Here is a 21,451-nt window from a genome sequence, read left to right as displayed (position 1 = left end):
CAGGAGTCGTCCCTCGAGCGCGCGGAAGAAAAGAAAAAGATGAGCTAAAACAGAGAAGGCCTCTGCCTACGATGGGCTTAGTCGGAGCACAGCGCGTGCTCACAAAGACACTTCAAAAGGAGACATCAAATCCTGGCGTACCGCTCCTCAACGCGCAACCCTCATGTGGAACTTCGCTTGTTTTCCACTTCAAGGGCACCTTGTTTAATAGTGAGGAAGTTATCTTCACTTTTTATTCTTTTAAAAAGGCCTTACAGAACTCCTTTATGAGTTTTTTTTTTCATTATACAGCAGCATGGCATTACCAGGAATAAAGCGTGCTACTCTACTTTCTCATCCTCCAACACTGTATCACTGCAAGCTGCTTGGCTTTAAAAAAAAGAAAAAAGAAAAAGATTATTCATTTAATTTACTTTTGCTTCAAGGCATAAAACTAAAAAGAAAAGAAAAAAAGAAAAGGAAAATAGAGTGGAAACGAGGAGACTGGATGCAGCTCTTCTGTTGAAAGATGAAGAAGCCGAAGTGACTGCCTGGCGAAAGGTGAGGACAGGGATCGGGTCGTGATGTGACCTAATGATAACCTCGAGTCCCCTTTCACCTTTGACACCTCGGGACAATCACTTCCTTCCAAAAAAGCCAACTTATCTGGCGACTCCAAACTAAGGGAGGAATGAGTGAGGACTTTCTTCTCATGATGTGTTTGTGTGTAAGAGCCTTATCTGGACACACACCAGCAGAGATCGGAGATCAGGTTTCGTCCAGAGGGAGGCCTGTTAATGGAGCCGGCTTTTCTCTGGCCTTCGGGGGATGCGTTCGCACTAAGACACTGAGTGGGGATGAATTCGAATATCGGTTTTGGGAGACACGTGTTTGAACATGCAGCTAACAAACAAGCACAAATTAACAGACGAGAGGGTGTGAGTGTGAATTAAATGCACAGGAGACTTGCTGGTGCAGTTAATATTAGTTATATTGGATAAGCGTCATTGTGTAACTATAAATTAAATGAGTCAGGATCAGGATTGGCAGAAGGAAAATTCCCCTTAGCCAGTACTTATTACAACATGAGCTAGCTGATTTGACCAATGACACCTTGGCATCCTTGCACTATATAACAAAAGCTGTGTATTTTTATTCTTATTTGAATTTAAATATAATTAACTAGGTTCTCAGATATTCTACAATTTTCTTAAACATTTTTTGTAACTCTCAAAGAGCTGGAAAATGGGAAATATATCACATTTTTGCACAGTAAAAGTTTTTAAATAATCAGATACAAGCTTTAAAGAATAATGAGTCAATTTTATTTTTTGTACTTTATTTTACTTTGTCTACACTATCAGTCAAACTTTTTCCCCAAAGATTATAATGGGAACGTGTGTCTTATTTCTTGCTTGTGTTCTTTCATTGCCTTGTAAAACACTTTGAGTTGCAATTTGCTTGTAAAAGTGTTATAAAAATAAAGATTGATTGTTGAAAAGGAAAATCTGAGTCATCTGCTTGGCAGATGGAGTCACGCTGATTTATGTGAAATGAAAGAAACTAAAAAACCTGTATTTTTAAGTTTGGAATTGATTTCATTAAAGGGTTCTGTCACAACTCTGCCTCACTTCATGTACTTTAATAGCCTACTTAGTGAATATGTGATTATTTTTAAACCATTTGGTGACAACATAAAAATCTGAGAAGTACACCTGACTGTAAAACACATCCAAGATTATTGGAGCTCAGCTCTAATAAAAACACCCTCTCCTCTCGCCTAGTGGATGAAATTCAACAGATGTGGATATTATAAGACATCTCGGAGGTTTAAAACTCATCTCACGCTGTGCCACAACAAATAAAATGAATCATTACAAGCACTTCCAGCAATATGTATGTTTGTGTGTGTGTACCTACATGACGGGGACAAAAAAAAATCTGGTTAACTTCTGAGGACTTCTTGTAAATGTGGTCACAGAAAGAGAGAAGCTTCTGTTACAGAGAAATAAGATATTAAACTATGGGGGTATTTTTCTATCTTTAATCAAGGGCGTAACTGTTTGCATTTTTTTTGCCACCAAAATATGCTTAATATAATCATTTTATGCTTTTCCACTTTACTTTTAAAGTTGACACTTATTTGTCAGTAATATAACTCACTGGGCCTCTAATAGATCTATGTGATTGGCTACTGCCTCAACTATGATGACTTTGTAAAAGCACATAAAGCAGTGGATGGCAACTTACAGCCTGGGGGCTGCCAATAATATCTAGGCCACCAGATTACATTGATTAAAAAAAAAAAAAGTTAACTTTTCTCACTTTGTCAAGTAAAACAAGCGCACCCTGACGAAGGTGAAGACTATTTTCTCATTTATCTGCTCTATTGGTACATTCATTTTACATGATTTTAGCCTTATAATCTGACAACTAAGGCTGTTCTGTAAAAAATAATGTCTGGATGATAACTGGGATTAAAAAGGTTCAACTTCTACACGCAAATATACTGTACAGAGGAAAAAACCCAGGTCCACAACTAGATCAAGGAATCTCTGTTAGTCTGTTTTTCATTCAAACCAACAACTGTTTGCCTGATCTTCTTCAGACTTGGTGTTTGAGTCAGTAGAGTTTTAATTGTATGGCTACAAGAAATTTTCTGATGTGCTCCTATGATAAAAATCCTCAGCAGTACTTTGGCTGCATGCAGGCAGAAACTGAGTTACAGCCGTTGCCAGGCAACATCCAACAGGTGTTCTAATATCTAGTGGAATCTTCTGAGGGGTGGAGACCACTTTGGTGTTGTCTAGCAACAGTTATAGAATGTAGTTAGCTGAAGGGCGGAGCCGAAGTTTGCTTTGATGATTGTGACATCGTTGTTTCTATAATACCCCCCCGCATTTGTCATCAAGTCAGTACACTTTGAGAACGCATCTCAGTACACATCCCGATTCCAGTCTTTGGAGAAAGGAAATACAAATCAGTTGTTTTGAAAATGGCAATAGATGGAAAAGATCAAGTCCCCAGTGGACAACCTGAGATGGTCACAAGACCTAAATCTCTGAAGTCTAACTGGGACGTTCAACATCTCCAGGAGCCTTCTAGCTCACAAAACGTTGGAGAAATTACATCAAATCTCCAAAACGTAAGTGAGAGCAACTCTGGCGTGTCGTTCGGCGTTGAAAATTTTCGCCCACTACAGAAAATTACATCCGAACACAAAAGACACCAGAGTAAGAAGGACAGCACTGAGGCTAACACATGCAAAGTTTCTAAGAAACTGCAGACAAAAACATCTCAAGATCACGAGAGTAAGAGAGACAACACCACAGCTGATGTTTGCAAGGTATCTGAAAACCTGGACAATCTCCAGAAAATAACATTTGGAGGCCAGGGATCAGACATCCCCGCGGAACTCCTTAGAAACACAGACAAGCGCAGCAAGGCTAAGAAACATCTTAAGTTCAAAGGAGAACTTGATGGAGAAGGAGGTAAAGTCAGGAGATGCAAACCTTTGGCACCTATCTTTGAGGTGTCCTGTCCTCAGGCCTCAGTTGCTGAAACTTCCGTGATATCTGGAAGCCCAAACCCTCTAATAACATTCGGATGCCCAGGATCCGAAATCCCAGCTGAACTCATTGGAGAACCTTTGGTTCTAATAAAACCAACACAAGTTCAGCTTGAGGAAATCTCCAGTCATCCACCATCAGAGACTGAAATCGCTGATACTCTGTCTGAAAACCTGAATCAATCCTGTCATCAGGCAGAGAGTCGATCATCTGAACATCCAATAGACAGGAGACAGAAACACAACACAACCAAATCAGCGTCGGAGAATGACATGCCCGTTCCTCAAGAAATAACGTCTGTCATTGAGGAGCCAAGGGCAGCAGAACAAGAAAGTAAGAAAAAACGGCGCAAGAAAAGCAAGAAAAGCCGACCTGAGATAGTCTGGGATGTACAATCGGAAACCAAGGACAAAAACCATGAGGATAATCTTCAGGAAGTCCCTCGGTTGCCAAAGTTGGTTCAAGATCAATCAAACGTCCAGGACAAAGGTGAGTCTTCTTGCTCTGATGCATTGCTGAACACTCTGCAGACAAAAACGTCTGAAGATCACAAAAACAATGGTGAAAGATACAACACCACGACTGATGTTTGCAAGAAATTTGAAAACCTGGAGAATCCCCAGAAGAAAGCATTTGGAGGCCCAGGATCACAAATTCTAACTAAGGTCCTTGCAAACACAAACAAGTCCTGTGAGCAGGCCGAGGAACATCATGAGATCAAAGAACTGCATAATTTCGCCATTCAGACGAGTATACAAGGACATCAAAGGAAAGTCCAACATCCTGAGAAAGTTGAGAGACTTGCAGCTTTGGTACCACTTGATCCCATGCACGAGTGTCTTCTGGAATCAAACCTTCCAGAAAATACACCAATGACATCAGAAAACCTGGTAACTCCTCCAGTATCATTTGGATCAGAGATATCAGTACAATTCATTGCAGAACCTTTGGTTCTAAGCAAAGATACAGAATCCAGTCATCCACCATCAGAGACTGAAGTTTCTCATGTTCTGCCTGAAAACCTGAATCAGCCCTGTCATCAGGCAGAGAGTCGAACACCTGAACATCCAATAGACAGGAGACAGAAAGACAACACAAAGGCTGAGATGGAAAGTCTTGAGGTGGTTTCATCTGTACAGCCTCCAGTCAGAGAACTTGAAAAAGACTTCTCTGTAATGGAAACCAACAGTGTTGTCAATATGCCTGTTGCAGACCAAGTTCCCCAACCTGGAGCAAGCCTTTCTGAGGAAGCACATCTATCTAACATGCTTGCTCCGATCCCTGGAGAACAGTCTGTACAGATTTCCACCAAACCAGCGTCGGAGAATAACACGCCCGTTCCTCAAGAAATAAAGTCAGTCATCGAGGAGCCAAGGGCAGCAGAACAACAAAGTAAAAGAAAACGACGCAAATGTAAGAAGCACATAATTTTGGCGCCTATCTGGAATCAACCATTGGAACTCAAGGACAAAAAACATGAAGACTATGTTGAGGAAGTCCCTCAGTTACCAAAGCTGGTTAAAGAGCCATCAAATGTCCAGGCCCAGGATGAGTCTAACTGTTGTGCATTGCTGAACACTCAGGAACAGAGACAAACATCTGAACAGCACACAGACAGGAGTCAGAAAGACCTCAAGATTCCTGAAAAGCTGGAGAATTCCCAGATAACATCTGGAAACCCAGGATCAGAAATCCCTGTTGGGGTCCCTTCAGAATCTGTGGTTCTCATACCACCAACACAACCACAGCCTGAATCAACCCCTTCATTGCCAGCACCTCCAGCCACAGATCAACATCCAATCCTTAAACTGCTGCTGGCCAAAAAACCAACAAACAACCAGTCTGTCAACATGAACCATGTTGATGAACAGAACATCCCTCACAGCACAGGTCTGCTGATGATCCCAGAACTCCAGTTTCACCAAACCTTAACTGTAAAGGATGAAAAGATTGCAGATCTACAGAAACAACATGAGTACTTGCTGAATCTGGTAAAGGAACTGCAAAATCAGGTCCACAAAACTAACATCATGCAGTCATCAGCGTCTGAGCAGGTGCAGAAACTGGAGGCAGAACTCCAAGAGGAGAAAATGAAAAGAGAATTGGCTGAGACTTCGTTATCTGAGCTGCAACTTGAAACGGAGAAAGCCAAAACTGAATTCAGCCAAATTCACATTCAGCTCCAGGATCAACAACGGGACACCAGTGACGAGAAAACGGCTCTCATGACTGAGGTAGAGAGGCTGAAACAACGAATGAAATCTCAGAAATCCGTGTCTGAGAAAGAGGCAGCCATCCTGTATGCTGAATTGAAGAAAAAGCATCAGCAGCATGCAGAAGTCTCCAGGAGAGTCGTCCAGCTGGAAGAAGCTCTAACTGCCGAGAAGACCAGAGCATCGAGAGCTGAGACCTGCTTGGCCCAGGAGGTGGAGGAGAGCTCTAGAATAAAGACTGCTCTGGTGAAAACCCAGGAAGAACTTGATGAGCAGAAACACCAATGGGAGCAGCACAAGAACCCTCTACAGGTTGAGCTGGAAGAAACTAAAATGTCCACAGAAAGATCCTTGATGGAGTTTGAGAGAGAACTGGAAGACCAGGAGAAGCAGCAGCAAGATGAAAAGTTGGCGCTTCTACAAACAATATCCTCTCTGAAGAAATTTCAAGAACAGAAAGAACGAGAGAGAAAAAGCTTCAGAGAGAGCTTACTGAACAGAGTTCAGAACCTAGAAGCTCTAATGTTCATGGAAGAACAAGACTAAAAGACATCTGTGAGCCAGAAAAACCTCGCCGCTGGACGCTGAGGAATTTCTGGCATGAAAACCTACCCCTATATTTTTATATTTGCCTTAAATCTGCTTACTTTCTCCCTCTATCCCTGTCCTTCCACCCCCACTGAACACGACTGAAAAGATGTCAAAAAGACATCTAATTTGATTATAAGATCTCTGTCATTGTTTACACTTTCAGAAAATAAATACCTAATTGTACCTTCATGGGTCAAATGGATTGTCACTGGGGTGGTACCCTCAAAGGTGCTGCTGTTCCCTCAACAGTGCAGTTTTTACCATATTAAGACCAGACGGCCTCCCAGAGGAACAGTATTGGTCTATATGAAGTAAAAACTGTGATGTAGAGGGTTCAGCTGTACCTTTAAGGGTTCTACCCCAGTGGCAAGCCTTTGTACCCTTAATGGTATAATTAGGTATTCATTCCCTGAAAGTGTAGCTGTATAGTTCAACAGAAATTTTACAGTCACACAATGACAGAGATGATTGTAGCTGAAAAACAGCCACAGTCATCAAAAAAAAATCCATTTTCAGCCAAACATCAGTGTCACGTGCTCAGTGGATCTTTCTCCTTTACTCTTTACCCTTAACCACACCTCTTTTTTCACTTTCCTCCTTTCCTATCCCCTCTAAAAAAAAAAAAAAAAAAAAAAACATAAAATAAAATAAAATAAAAAACAACCCAAAACAAATATATGGTTTATGTTCCATCCTTTTTTATTTCTTTCTGTGAGTCTAAAAATGTAAAACGTGACATGAAATGTTGTGAAAAATGTGAAAAATGAAGGTTAGAGATTTAACAAAGATCATTCATCATTATAATATTAAAACTATTATTATCTGACTGCTTATTAAAACTGCTTAAACAATAAAACAAAAACACAAAAACCAAATAAATAAGAAAATACAAATAAAAACAAACAAAAATAACAAAACACCAAACAAAAACATCATCTGAGGCCTGTTTGAGAAAGCAGTTTTAACAAAATCTAATCAAAAACTCTGAGCTTTAAGTCAGATCAGCTGATTTTAGTTACTTCAGTAGAAACTTTACCCAGAATCCAACATGTTTGTGGATCACAATAAAAAAAAATCACCATCAATCGCCCAACTGATGGTGATTTTTCTGGGGTCTGTTCCAGAAAGCAGCTTGTGTAGAAGTGTATCAACCTCAAATTTAAGGAAACTGGGTTTTACCCGAGTCTGTTACCATGGTAACGGTCACTGTGAAGTAAACCTGCTTAAAATTCTCTAGTCATGCATATCCAACGTCACACACTGTAGACCAGGGCTACTCAATTCGGTCCTACGAGGGCCGCAATCCAGCAGGTTTTCCATGTATCCCTGCACCAACACACCTGAGTCAAATTAGGTGGCTCTAACAGCCAATCAGGTTCTACACAATGACTCATTAATTTGACTCAGGTGTGTTGGTGCAGGGATACATGGAAAACCTGCTGGATTGCGGCCCTTGTAGGACCGAATTGAGTAGCCCTGCTGTAGACGTTTAGTGACATCACAGCAGGTTTGTGCTTTGCACTGCAATGCTATTTTTATTTATTTAGTTTTTATGTAAATGGGACCTTTCTTTATAACGGCAACACAGAACAATCTGGAAAGACAAAGATGTGTGAAGTCATGAGGGAAGTCGTCACACATGTCTCAAATCCCAATTCCATAAAGTAATCTAGTGTAGAGGACTACTGTTAGTTCCTCTGTCGTTCTCTCTGGATCCCACAGTACTGGTCAGGTAATGGTAACAGTATTGGTGGTAACGGAGAGAGGCCAGTGTGTCATATGTCTCAGAATATTAGTGTCTAACATTATGAAGCCATTTGGGGTCTCATCCTTAACACAAAGACAAGTCCACTGATCATCTCTGAAATAAATTACTCAACTGTCATAAATAACTTATTTTCTTTTTACTAAAGCTGCATCACTCTTGTCAGATGCTCAACTAACCCCATATGAAGTGGTAAGCTGAGTTTTCTTCTTTAAAAAGATTCAAACTACAGTTCAGACACTGATAAAACAAAAATAAAAAGTTTGGGAACCACTGCTATGAAGTGATGCACTAGGTCTCAGAAATTATATGTATCTAATATGATACATTAGGTGTTAAATGGTTAAATCCTATTTTCTGGTGCTGCCAGTTTTAATTTGCAACATGGTGAAGTGAGAGTAAACTTTATTGTATGCAATATTAAAGGTTTATGCATGAGTTTACAGATACATGCCTCAGGTATGTATGTGAGACCCATCAGCAGAAGGCAGTTTATGGACAGGCTGATGTACTGGAGCAGATCAGACTTTAAAAGTAAAGTGGAGAAGCACTAAATGATTATAATAAGCAGATTTTGGTGGCAAAAAACCCAAAACAAAACAAAACAAAAAAAAAAAAAACCCCAAAAAACAAGCCAAACTGTTAACTAGTCTGGAGCCACTGTCTGAAGTACTGTGTGAAGTAAAACAAGTGCACCTTGAAGAAGGCCGTGACGATTTGCTCGGTCATTATTTATCTCGTATTCTATTGGCTGGAGGAGGTTTGACAGACAGCTCTTTCAGCAACCCAAGAGAGAGAAAAAAATATCCAAGAGCAGAGGTTTGAGAGCAGAGAATGTGTCTGAGTGTGAGGGAAAGAGACCAAGTCTGAGTGCAGAGTTTTGAAAGGAAGAACAAAATATTTGAAAGGAAGAGGGGATTTGAGTGTGAGTGCAGAGTTTTGAGAGAGAGCAATATTTGAGCATGAAAACCAGAAAGCTTGCTATCAAAGCAAGTAATTACGCTCTTGATTAAAGATAGGGAAATATCCCCATATTAAGGGTGGTATGACTGCAGTGCGGTGGGAATACGCAGAGCAGCTTTCAGCTGTTGTCTCACCTCAGCATGGCAGACTCTGGGCATGTGCTGGTCTCAAGTGTTTTTAGTTTTTGTCCACAACATGTGTACATTTGTGTATTCTTGATGTGTGTGTATGCCTGCATGCAGACAAAACGGCACACAAACCTCCATGCACATGGTGAGCATGTCCTTTCTGGCTTGGTGTGAATGTGGACGAGCAAATGGGATGTTTTTACAGGAAACAGCTCTGTTCCTGTGGGCACTATATCACCATTTACTGACATAGCAACTCTGATGGTGAGTCTCATTGTCCAGATTGTATTCTGAACTTTCTCTTGGTCTTTACACTAGATACATAGAAGACATACATACACCTCACAGTGAATGTTGATATTCAGATTTTAAACCATTTCAACCACTTTTAAAACAGCTGAAATGTTGCTTTCCTGCTTAGAAATGATATAGACGTGTTTGACTTCTTAAATATTCCTCACATAGATTGCATTATCATGCTTTTTGTCCAATCATGTGCATGACCAGAATACAAATAAACTGAAGTGTTTTCCCAAATGCAGCTTTGGTTTCCTTTTCTTTTGCTAACAATCTGCATCCATCTGGCTTTTTGTGCAGGAAAGACAGTTCACAAGTTCAAAACAGAGTCTGTGGCACTCTGGGACAAACTCCACATTATTACATGTGGCATATGCTTATCATTCTGTGGTAAATAGATGAGTATTTCCACTTGCCACTGATGCAAACTTGTGATTGTGTAAATGACCGTGTTCACTGAGAGAAACTGAGCCAAAAAGCCAAAGTTTTGGAAGTTCAGATGTGCATTCGTACAACGCCAAGGAGGGAAGACGTTAGCAATGAATTTGGAGAAGCAAATATTGCTGCCCATCAATCTGGGAAGGGTTATAAGGTTGTTTCCATCCATCATTCTACAGTATGAAAGAATATTCACAAGTGGAAAACATTCAAGAGAGTTGAGTCAAGCTCTCCAGGAGCTGCGCTGTAAGTGGAGTGGGCCAACATTCCCCCATAACAATGTGACTGATAACGTCAGACAGAAAATGATTAAATCAAGTTACTGCTGCTAAAGTAGGTTCATGAGGATATTTAATCATAGGGTGGACCATTGTTTTCACAATGGTCCTTTTTTGGCTTAGTTTTATTAAATAATAATGACCATATATTGATCTGATCTTTAAAATCTAGTAAGATAAGATCTTCTGTAGAGATAGAGAAGATTCCGGACGGACGGACAGACAGACAGACAGACAGACAGACAGACAGACAGACAGACAGACAGACAGACAGACAGACAGACAGACAGACAGACAGACAGACAGACAGACAGACAGACAGACAGACAGACAGACAGACAGACAGATAGATAGATAGATAGATAGATAGATAGATAGATAGATTTTTGCCTTATGATGCTTTAGAATCAAGAGATGAACAGAGTGATGCTTCTTACTGCTACTATTCCTGTTATTAATGCTGGTAATTATAAAAAAAATAAAATAAAAATAAAAATAAATAAATAATAATAATAATATTAATATATATATATTTTTTTTTACCATTGAGATCAACTCTAAACTTAGAGGCTGATCAACTCCAGTTCTGCCAGACAAATGTCTTCACTTAACTGTGCGGATAATCTTTTTATAGAAAACATGAGCCAGATCTTGTCTTTGTATTTAAATATTTATAAAAAAAAAAGTCTTTCAATATTTTCCCAAAACAGTACTTGGATATATCATATGGAGGTGCTGAGAATCAAAACACAGACCTTTCTAATGGTAGACAATTTGTTCTACATTTTAAAGCTGCTGCTGTTTAAAGTTAGGGAACAGTCTGCATGTTGAATACAAAATTAATTAGCAAATTTCAGCCATTGGACACTTCGGAATATCAATCAGTGTATCAAATATGCTTCTGGTACATGTCTGCTTCTTTTAAATCCATCTTTATAGCAGATTCTTTCCTGTGTGTATCAGATTTCCACTTGAGAAGCTGATTGTGTTCAGTAACAAAGAAGAACAAGAAGATCTTTGAGCAAATACTGTATAGACCTACATCTTGTTCACAAATAGAAGTTACAGGTGGGTGGGAGTGAAAAGAGACGCATTAGTCATACAGCAAGTGCCACACTACACGTCTGTCCACAGAAGGTATTGAGTTGCAGTAATATCACACCAACAGATGGAATTAAAACCTTTAAGGGGATTACAGTGAGCTCTGAAATAAATGTGTGCCCCCAAGTTATTTCTTCCTCAGTATTTAAGTCCACATTAGTAGGCTTCTCTATGAAACATAAACCTGATGTTACCGTTTCTATCCCTTATAGCTGCCACTTCCTAAATGGTTCTTCTCTTTCGTGGCCCCACACGAGTCGGAGCACATAGTTCACAAAGTTATCACAGTAAATACTGCAGAGTCAGCTCTCAGATGATTGGCTACTGTACACATATTTCAGAATACAAGGAAGAAATCAGCCCCAAAGTTGCTGGACATGTTTTAGTACAGAAAAAATGCTATGTAATTTCCTTGTAATACCTGACATGATGGCTTGTCTCTAAGAGTAGAGACATTTTCTCAACAAGAAGCTTACTATTAGAGAGCTGTGCTCTAAGCACGGCTGAATTGAATCTGCACATTAGCTGCAAGTCCTTGTAGCAACCGTGCTGGGGAAAAAGTGAGCTCTGAATCAGCTTTTAATAGCTACCTGGAGACAGCACGGACAAAAAGAAAGCTTTTCCCCAATACATGTGAGGGTTGATTGACATTAGAGGGTCTTAATGGTTCCCCTGGGAGCCTAAACACAGATCCTTTGTGCCGCCATGACGTCATGCAGAGTTATAGCGAGGTTCGTCAAAGCTCCAAGTAGTGGCATGGACCTTTTATAACTCCTATACAGGAAGCGGCTGTCCACCACTCTCCCTCTCAGTCGCTGCTCCTTTTCTCTGGAGTGTGTTGTGGTCTGGTTTCCTAGCGACCTGGTCGCCCGAACACGACGTACTCAGAAGTGGAACATGACATCATCACCACCGCAGCTCATTTATAACTTATTAAGCGCATGTTCCATCTCTTGTAAAACATTTACACCTTTTTCACATTACTGTTTTTTGTTTCTGTGTTCGACTCAAAACAGTTGAGCTTTATATGTATTTTTAAGGTGCGCTGGGAGACATTAGGGGCCTGTTTTTGGTTTAGGATCCTTGGGGAGATTTCAAAAGCAGGAGCGCAGAGGCCAGAGGGGTACAGGCTAAGCCGCAAAATGGAAAGTTGGACCCTGCAGTGGTATGATGATAAAGAACCCCCTTTTCCACAAAAGACAACAGTCAGACAACTCTTGCTATTGTAACTGGAAGTGTGAAATGTATTCCAAGCCTTGCATATAATCCCTTCCAGCTGCTTGAAGGAGATGTGGTGTCTGTGATAGAGGGATGGTCTGTGTTGTCAGTGAGTTGAATCCCAGAGACAAAAACCCCTGATGGGTCTGATCATAATAAGCACAGTTGTGGCCTGGCAACGCCTCTGACCACATACCAGGGAAGGTTTACTGCCAATTTGTATACCTCTGCAAACAAGAGGCAACATGTCTTAAAGCAGCTAAACCCACAGAACAAAAGACAAGGTATGCATTTCCAGTCACAGCCAACCTCTTCTTGTCCTAAAAGTGCCTCTGTGGAATATGCGGATACTTCTCTGATCTCTTGCATTAGACTAAATAGATCATGAGAAACTGAGATGTTTCTCATTTGAGGTAAGGAAAAGGAAAAAAAGAGCAGAGCCACAGCTTGTCAGTGTGTCTGGGACAGGGAAATTACTGCTGTAGATGTGAGAACTGGCTGATGATAAAGGACTGTGCTTCTTTTTAAATGTGGTTTTTGCCTTTGAAAGATGCAAGATTCCTGTAAGAACGGGACACTTGGTCATCCTGTCCCCGGCTTTCATCACACAGTCTTAGATGTCTCTGATGTGGAGGAGCCTTACTGCTTTTTATTACTTCCATTTCTTGTTTTACAAAGAAGGCAGTGGTTTATAGTTATTTTCACCTGAATGTGATGTTTTCATGCTTGGAGAAGTCACTGACACCGATGATTACAAATTATGCTAAACAAGGGGTTGCTGTGGACAGCGAGGAGTAAAGAAGGGAATAAATAAACCTGTGTGTGCCTTTTAAAATCATGAAAATTATAGTATATGCCCTTGTAATGCATGTGCGCGGTTAGAACAGGAAAAGTATTGTGCTGAGCGCTGGGGCTTAAATACAGACGAGTCTGAGCTGAGCTGTGACCTCGTTCCAGTTAAGTGCTCCTGAAAAAAGCAAGTCAGCCGAGTGTTAAGAGTAAGTGGCATACGCCGTCTGACTCAAATCACGTCTCATCAGAGGTGCCGTGCCTCACGACCACAGGGCAGGGCCACCATCTTTAACCTCTGAGCCGTACTCGCACATCAAACTGCCGTTCTCCACCCTCACAGAGCATCAGTAAGAAACCTCTCGGTTAAGCACACAGTTACAGCTAGATGCTGAAATGAGTACCTGTAAGAATAATGCAGGCATCTAATATGATTTTCATTTCAGAAATAAACATAACGTTGTTTTTTCAAGGCTTCACTTTCAGTATCAATGTTTTTCTTGGTTAAATCAGCAAAAAGTTATGTTTACTGGCACTAATAGACCAGTAACTGGAACCTGTAATGACCTAAAATATATCTTCTAAAGGCGAATTTTAATGACAAATACTTTCACTAACACATGAGCTTATACGGTTACTGTGTTGTCCTGCAGGTTTAATTACAATAATCTAGTTATTTTTGTTATATATTTGTTGCAGATGTGGTGGTTGATTATGTTTTTCTCACTTTGTCTTCCTGCAGGTGCTCCTGATGATTCTCTGCTTTGTTTTCTCACAGAAGCCGTAGGATGTTTTCTGTTACTGTTAAGTTTCTTTACATGTGTAGCACCTAAACGGATAAAAAAGGTTTCAAGGAGAGCTTTATATCCACAAAGCTTCAAACCATTTATCTAATGACTATTTTGCTACTGGTCACAAATCGGGAAACTGGACTTACCCCTACAGACAAATTAAGTGCTTCTGGCTTTCTTTGTTATATATGTATGGGTTCAAAACACAGACATAACAATTTTGTGGCTATAAATACATATTAGCAAATAATTTCAGAGTTTGTATTTGTAAATCAAGCTTGTAAATGAGCCAACATATATTTATATATATATGCATGAACAAAAGAGTGAAGTTTTTTTTTTATACTCATGTTATTCTGTCTTAACATGTTTCGGTATTTCAAAATAGATAGGTAACTTCATCTTTTTCCTACTCTTGCTGGTCCTTATGAGTCATTTGATCAAAACAGAACATGTTTATATTTCTCATGTGAATATATGCTACCAACAGTGATTATCTGGAATCATAAGAACCTTATTCAGTCTTGCTGTAAGTGAGACCAACTTAAAAAGGGATGTGTTGTTTAAACGGGGTGTGACGAATGAAACTGAAATCAAAACTGTGTGATGCATGTAGGCTGATCTGCCCTACAAGCTCTAAAACACCCTCAGAACTGCTCTTATTATTCATGCCAGGGCTTTAAATTAACTTTTTGATTATAAGACGGGTGACTGGTAGGTTCCTAAAGTTACCATCCTATCAGAATTCCCACAAGCTATTTTTAAAGGAAAAAATAAGCCAAGTTATGAGTGCAACTGAATGCATTTATTCATCCTTTTTTCCACAAGAAATTCAAGGATTCAAGGATTCAAGGATTCAAGGAACTTTATTGTCATACCAGCTCACATTTACATGTTTATGGTACGAAATTAGAACTGAGGTCCCGGTTTGAGCCATAAGAAGGAGGGCAATAAGTGAAATAAAATAAGACATGAAGAAAAATAGAAATATAGGCTAAATATAAATAGAATATAAGCTAAATACAATAGAATATAAACAGCAAAATTTTTTAAATAAAAATAACAGTAAACACTAAAGAGCCCAGTTTGCATGTGCAGCCTAGATAAATATGTGCAAGTATGTATGTGCATGAGGTAGTGATAGTCCAAAGTATAACATTTCTGATATTAATATTAATGATATTGCACTTATATGGACAGCAGGTAAACATGTAAACATGTGGACAGGAACTCCCCTGGGGGGAGTAAAGTGTTTGCAGTGCAGGTCTGTTTGTCGGAGGGGGGGTGGGGTGGGGGGGGGGGGGGGGGGGGGGGGGGGGGTGGATTCAGTTGGGGTGGGGATGGGGGGGGTGGGGGCAGGGCAGCAGGGTTTGGGCTGGTGTTCAGAGGTGGGGAGCCTTTACCACCCTCTGCAGAGCCCTCCTCTCAGCGGCGGTGCAGTTGCCGTGCCACACAGTGATGCAGGTGCAGAGGACGCTCTCCACCGCGCAGCGGTAGAAGCTCCTCAGGACAGCGCTCCCTAGTCCGGCTCGCCGCAGCTTCCTAAGGAAGTAGAGGCGCTGGTGTGCTTTCCTGACCAGCTGGGAAGTGTTGGTGTTCCAGGTGAGGTCCTCGGTTATGTGCACACCCAGGTACCTGTAGCTGGAGACCACCTCCACAGCTACTCCTCCGATGTGCAGGGGAGGAGTAGGGCGCTTATCCTTCCTGAAGTCCACCACCATCTCCTTGGTCTTCTTCACACTGATGCAGAGGTTGTTTTCTCTGCACCACTGCACCAGGTGTTCCACCTCCTCTCTGTATTCCGACTCATCGTTGTTGTTGATGCGTCCCACAACCGCTGTATCATCTGCAAACTTCACTATATGACAGCTGGGATGTCTCGCCGAGCAGTCATATGTCAGCAGAGTGAACAGGAGGGGGCTCAGCACACAGCCCTGAGGAGAGCCAGTGCTGAGGGTGATGGAGGAGGAGGTGGAGTTATGGATCCTGACAGTCTGAGGTCTGTTGGTCAGAAAGTCCAGGACCCAGTTCCCCAGTGTGTTACTCAGACCAAGGGTGGAGAGCTTCTGGACCAGTGTCTGTGGGATGATGGTGTTGAAGGCAGAGGAGAAGTCCAGGAAGAGCAGGCGGGCGTATGAGTTTCTGCTCTCCAGGTGGGTGAGGGTTGTGTGGACCACTGATGAGATGGCGTCATCAGTGGAGCGGTTCTTTCTGTATGCATACTGATGTGGGTCCACGGTGACGTTGATGGAGTCTTTGATGTGGGCCATAACCAGCCTCTCGAAGCACTTCATGACTACCGGGGTCAGGGCTATGGGTCGGTAGTCATTCAGGCATGTCACTGTGGGACACTTTGGGACGGGGACAATGGTTGCAGTCTTTAGACAGGTGGGAATGGATGCCAGCGACAGTGAGGTGTTGAAGATGTCCGTCAGCACCTCAGCCAGCTGGTGTGCGCAGTCTTTCAGTACACGCCCTGGGATGTTGTCTGGGCCAGCAGCTTTGCGGGGGTTGATTCCTTTAAGAGTCTTCTTCACATCAGCAGTGGACACACAGAGGGGCGTGTCACCAGGTGGTGGTGTTAGTCTATTGCAGGGAGGGGGGGAGTCAGGGTCCTCAAAGCGAGCGTAAAACCTGTTTAGTTCGTCTGGCAGGGAGGGGTCCTTTGGACATTGTGCATCCTTGGTGTTGTAGTCTGTGATGCACTTTATGCCCATCCACATGCTCCGGGGGTCGTTGGAGGTGAGGTGACCCTGAATCTTCTGAGCGTATGCGGCTTTGGCCCTCTTGACACCCACCGTCAGATCTTTTCTCGCCGTTCTTAGTGCTGATGCCTCACCTGCCCTGAACGCAGCATCCCTGGTTTTCAGCAGAGCTCTCACCTCAGCATTCAACCAGGGTTTCTGGTTTGGATAGCAGGTAACTGTCCTGGTGGTGGTGACATCATCAGTACACTTGGAGATGAAGCCGAGGACGGAGGAGGTGTAGTCCTCCAGGTCCACCTCTCCCTCACACATAGCTGCCTCTCTGAAGACCTGCCAGTCTGTGCACTGGAAGCAGTCCTGGAGAACAGAGGCTGCATCACTGGGCCACACAGTGACAGTCTTCTTTGTTGGCCTGATCCGTCTCAGCAGGGGGCGGTAAGCTGGCGCCAGCAGGATGGAGATGTGGTCAGAGAGGCCAAGATGGGGGCGAGGAAGAGCTCTGTATGCACCACGTATGTTTGTGTACACACAGTCCAGAGTGTTGTCCCCTCGTGTGGGAATGGTGACGTGCTGGTAAAACCTGGGCAGAGTGTCCGTCAGTTTCACGTGGTTGAAGTCTCCCGCAACCACGTAAAGTGCCTCCGGGTGCGCAGTCTGCAGTGAGCTGATCGTGTCATGTAGCTCCTGTAGCGCTTCGTTAGCATTAGCACCCGGTGAGATGTAAACAATGGTGACGAACACCGCGGTGAACTCTCGAGGCAGATAGTGCGGCCGACATTTCACCGTCATAAGTTCTATCGCCTCAGAGCAGTGGCTTTTTACCAGTCCACAGTTTGTACACCAACCTTCGTTTATGTACACACATAGTCCTCCTCCTCTCGACTTCCCCGACCGGTGGTCGCGGTCCACACGGAATAGCTGCAGGCCGTCGATCTGGAAGGCTGAGTCCGGCATGTTGTTGTTCAGCCAAGTTTCCGTGAGACAGAAAACAGCACAGTTCCTCATCTCTGTGTAAACACTCAGCCTCAGACGCAACAATTCTCTTCAATTGTTTTTTCATGTAAAAGTCAAACAACAACATCATCTCAATGTTCTCTTTTCTACACAACCCTGACTCGTTATTTTCAGGCTATCCAGAGGACTTCGATTTAGTTTTATGTTCTTTCTCAGTCTCTACCTTAAAATGATTTTTCCCAATAATGACATGGTGTTTTTCTTTTTTATTCTTTTGTGTAACCTTTCAAAATATGAGATCCCAAAATTGGAGAACTTTGAGAACAGATGGTGCCAAACTGTGCCAAAATGGCCGTTGGCCTGAAATATCTGTACCAAAAGCTCTCTAATTTAGTTCTGCTTCACTTTATTAGAGGTAACATTCACATATTGGACCAAGACAGAGGTTTATAGCTACAGCTGCATCTTTCCAAAGGGATATTCATCCTGAAAGTTTTTGGTTTTGTTGGTGAGCCTGAAGCTTTTTTTTTTTTTTTCTTTTTCCCATTTGTGCTACGTGCCATTGTTATTTATTCTTCACCGGTAATATATATACTGATATTTACATATCTTAGCAAATCTCACAAGTGTTTTCTTTACTATGACTTCAAAAGCATTCAAACTGACCTTGTGGCTCCAGTAACATACTTTTATCATTATAGGTTAAATAACACACATTACCAAAACTCACTTAGCTGAAGCAAACTCCTGAACATCTCTCTCCATAATACAAGCTGAAAGTGCCAGACTTTCTTTACACCAGTACATGTAGTATATGTTTACATATTAAATACTGAGCTCCTGTCATAGATTCAAATGAAACAGATCAAACTGCTTCAAATACTTCCCATAATATACAACCTGCATACCAAGTATGTCACTGTGGGACATGAGCAGCAGAACAGAAGCAAGTGTCTGAATTATAAAGTGGAGAGGAATCCGAAGGGGAAGGACGAATGCTTTCCAGAAACGGAAGAATCTGACCGCTTCCTCAAAGTGCCCCTAATCCACTCCAAACCCCATCACATGTGGGACACTTTAGTTAAGAAGGGGCAGATAAGCTTAACAACAGCGAGGAGAGCCCGTCCCCAAATAGCTTCGCCGACATACTTCAACACAATTATCAATAAACACAAAGAAAGGCCAGAAAACGCATTTTGTGTGGAGGTGGGGGGGAGTGGGGGAGGGGCAATTTTAATTTCAGATATGGCTCAAGACAGAAACTGGGCCACTTCAAGCTTTGATGTCTTAATTGTGTATGTGTGTGTGTGTGTATTTAATACCAAGGAAGCGAAGGCTTATTGATGGAACATCAGAGACGTAGGGGAGGAAAAAAAAGGGAGAAAATGGGTTTGATGTGACAAGGACAAAGAATAATAACAAGAGAGTGAAATGAGAAGCAAGAGGACAGCCAGAGAAAAGACTAAGGAAGAAAGTAAGATATGGCAGGAGAGCGTGACGAGCATGCTTCCACTGCAGAAGAGTGACGGAGCTGAAGAACTCTGGAATCCTGGCTGAATAGGCCTTGATTGAATGTGCCATGAGGTCAAAGCTGGGGCCTCTGTCTGCTGGAGCCTGGCTTAGAAAATTTATATGTGCAAAACATGTAAGTGTGCAAGTCTAATTTGAACTTCTGAGACATTTGAGTGCTGTTTGGTAAGACAAGATACACAACTGGTTGTCTGGTTGGTGTATAAGCCAGCTGAGTTCTGTTTGATTTGAGAGTTAACAGAAAAACCTCATGGCTGCTGAGCATAGAGCTTTCCAGCCTTAGGCTATAATATCTAAAACTTAGCATTTTGTGTCCCAAGGCACTTTTGCAATGAAAATGTCTGTGCAAACTTGACTATTTCCATGTGGTTTACTTTCTTCACATTGTAAATAAATTAAATGGATCACAGCACCTCCCTACAAACCATCTATTCCAGACTACAAGCAGAAGAGTATATAAAGAAAGAGGTTTTTGTGTTCCAGACCTGTTCTCCCAACAGAACCCTGAATGCATCTGCAAAACCAAAGAGATGGTCAAAGACTTCAAGACACGCGGAGTCCATCTGGTAGACGTTACCACAGCATCCACGCACAGACTACCAGACTGTGCACACCTCCATCTACTGTAAGTTACATTATCTTGCACAATTATATCTATTCATACACATATTTTTTTATTGATGTGTATTGTCTTGTTTTTTTTTATTTTATTCCTTGGAGCTTAGTTGTACTTTTGTCTGAATGCCTGCATTGTAAAAAGATTTTTCATTGCTCAGTATGCATGCACATGACAATAAACTTCAACTCCTTGAGCTTGAATGCACGACAAGGATCCAAACAAAAAAGTACTACACTGATTCACTTTTTGCATAGAAAACATGCAGCCATTACTAAACAGGGAACCAGTTTAGGCTCATTCAGGAACTACACCTCCCAGGGCTAATTCAGAGACCTGATGGGCTTGCTTTTGTCATTAATAAATACATCTGGTTGTAGATCAGCATGATTTTAGCATTGTACCCACAGAACCGACTGCTCCCATCAGCACCATCTATGATTTGTGACCACATGCTAATTTACTTGATTTAGTAAATCTTTTCTCTACTGCAATTGATGTCAAACAAATTTATGCAGAAAATTTCAACCTTGTAAGCATTTGCTCTATGCCTGTTTTTAAAAGGTATTCACCTGGGGGCTGACGCTGGGGCCGTAGCCCATGCCGGGTGAGTTCATAGAGTGGGGTCCCATGGGTGAGCTAATGACGGAGAAGGGTGATGCCAGTCCGTTCATTGGTGAACTCAGGGTGCTGATAGGAGAATGGAGAGAGCCAGAGGGCCCCATAGAGGTTGGGCTGAGCAGAGACGGGTGCATCCCTCGATGGGATGTAGGAGAGCCGAGGGGCGAGGAGGTCATCTGTCCTGACGAATCTGAGGAAAAAAAAGAAGAAGTTAAAAATATATTTTTTTTAATCATGGACAGTGTGATCATCAAATCAAATGAACTCAAAATGAGACACCCTGACTTTGCAAATTCACATTAAACTGATGCATTTTGGTATTTTTAAAATGACGTCTTCACACATGAGCTAATTCGTTTTTTTTGACCAGAGCTGTTGGCACCAAGTGTCAAGCACATCTGGTGAAGTGTGAAACAAGGTGTTAAGTCTGAGCACTGTCCAGGAAAATGAACAATAAAAAAAAACACTAAAAACACTACAGACAGTTACGTATGTCCAGAATAGCTCATAGTGGAAAAACGGCAAAAACTAACACGACAACAGCCAAGAGGAGGCTGACGATGTCTATGCTGTCGCTTTGCTGCTTCTGTCCCTCAAACAATAAAAAGCTTCCCCTCAGGAATCCGGGAGGTCAGAGCGTACAATATATCCACTGTATAATGCATGTGGTTGATGAGTAGGGTAGTGGACCCAGGAGAATGAAAACATGACCTTGCACCACGGCTGAGGAGAAAACTGCAGCGAGACTGTAGCAGCAGAAAGCGATAACGCTAAGGTCAAGTATGCAAGGGCTCATCTGCTCTTTTCGTCTTCCCTCTCATAGACTTAAGACCGAGTCTTTACCTTGACATTGCGGGCTATCTTCCCATCAGCTGTCAACACAGAAGATATGAGACAGACAGGAC

General features: G+C 41.9%; 1 protein-coding gene across 4 annotated transcripts in view; it reads right to left on the bottom strand.

Moving 5' to 3' along the window:
• rxraa (retinoid X receptor, alpha a) overlaps nt 1-21,451 on the bottom strand; it is a 115,223-nt gene that overhangs the window by 27,998 nt on the left and 65,774 nt on the right. For all 4 annotated transcript variants that reach the window (XM_041970411.1, XM_041970412.1, XM_041970413.1 and 1 more), the window contains exon 3: nt 20,498-20,736. In XM_041970411.1, coding sequence (XP_041826345.1) covers nt 20,498-20,736 — 239 coding nt within the window. The remainder of the gene's footprint in view (nt 1-20,497; nt 20,737-21,451) is intronic.

Source organism: Melanotaenia boesemani, chromosome 19 (genome assembly GCF_017639745.1).
Source record: "Melanotaenia boesemani isolate fMelBoe1 chromosome 19, fMelBoe1.pri, whole genome shotgun sequence".
Classification (NCBI taxonomy): Eukaryota; Metazoa; Chordata; class Actinopteri; order Atheriniformes; family Melanotaeniidae; genus Melanotaenia; species Melanotaenia boesemani.
The sequence above is the reverse complement of the archived record's forward strand: the minus strand, read 5'-3'. Positions and strand labels throughout refer to the sequence as shown.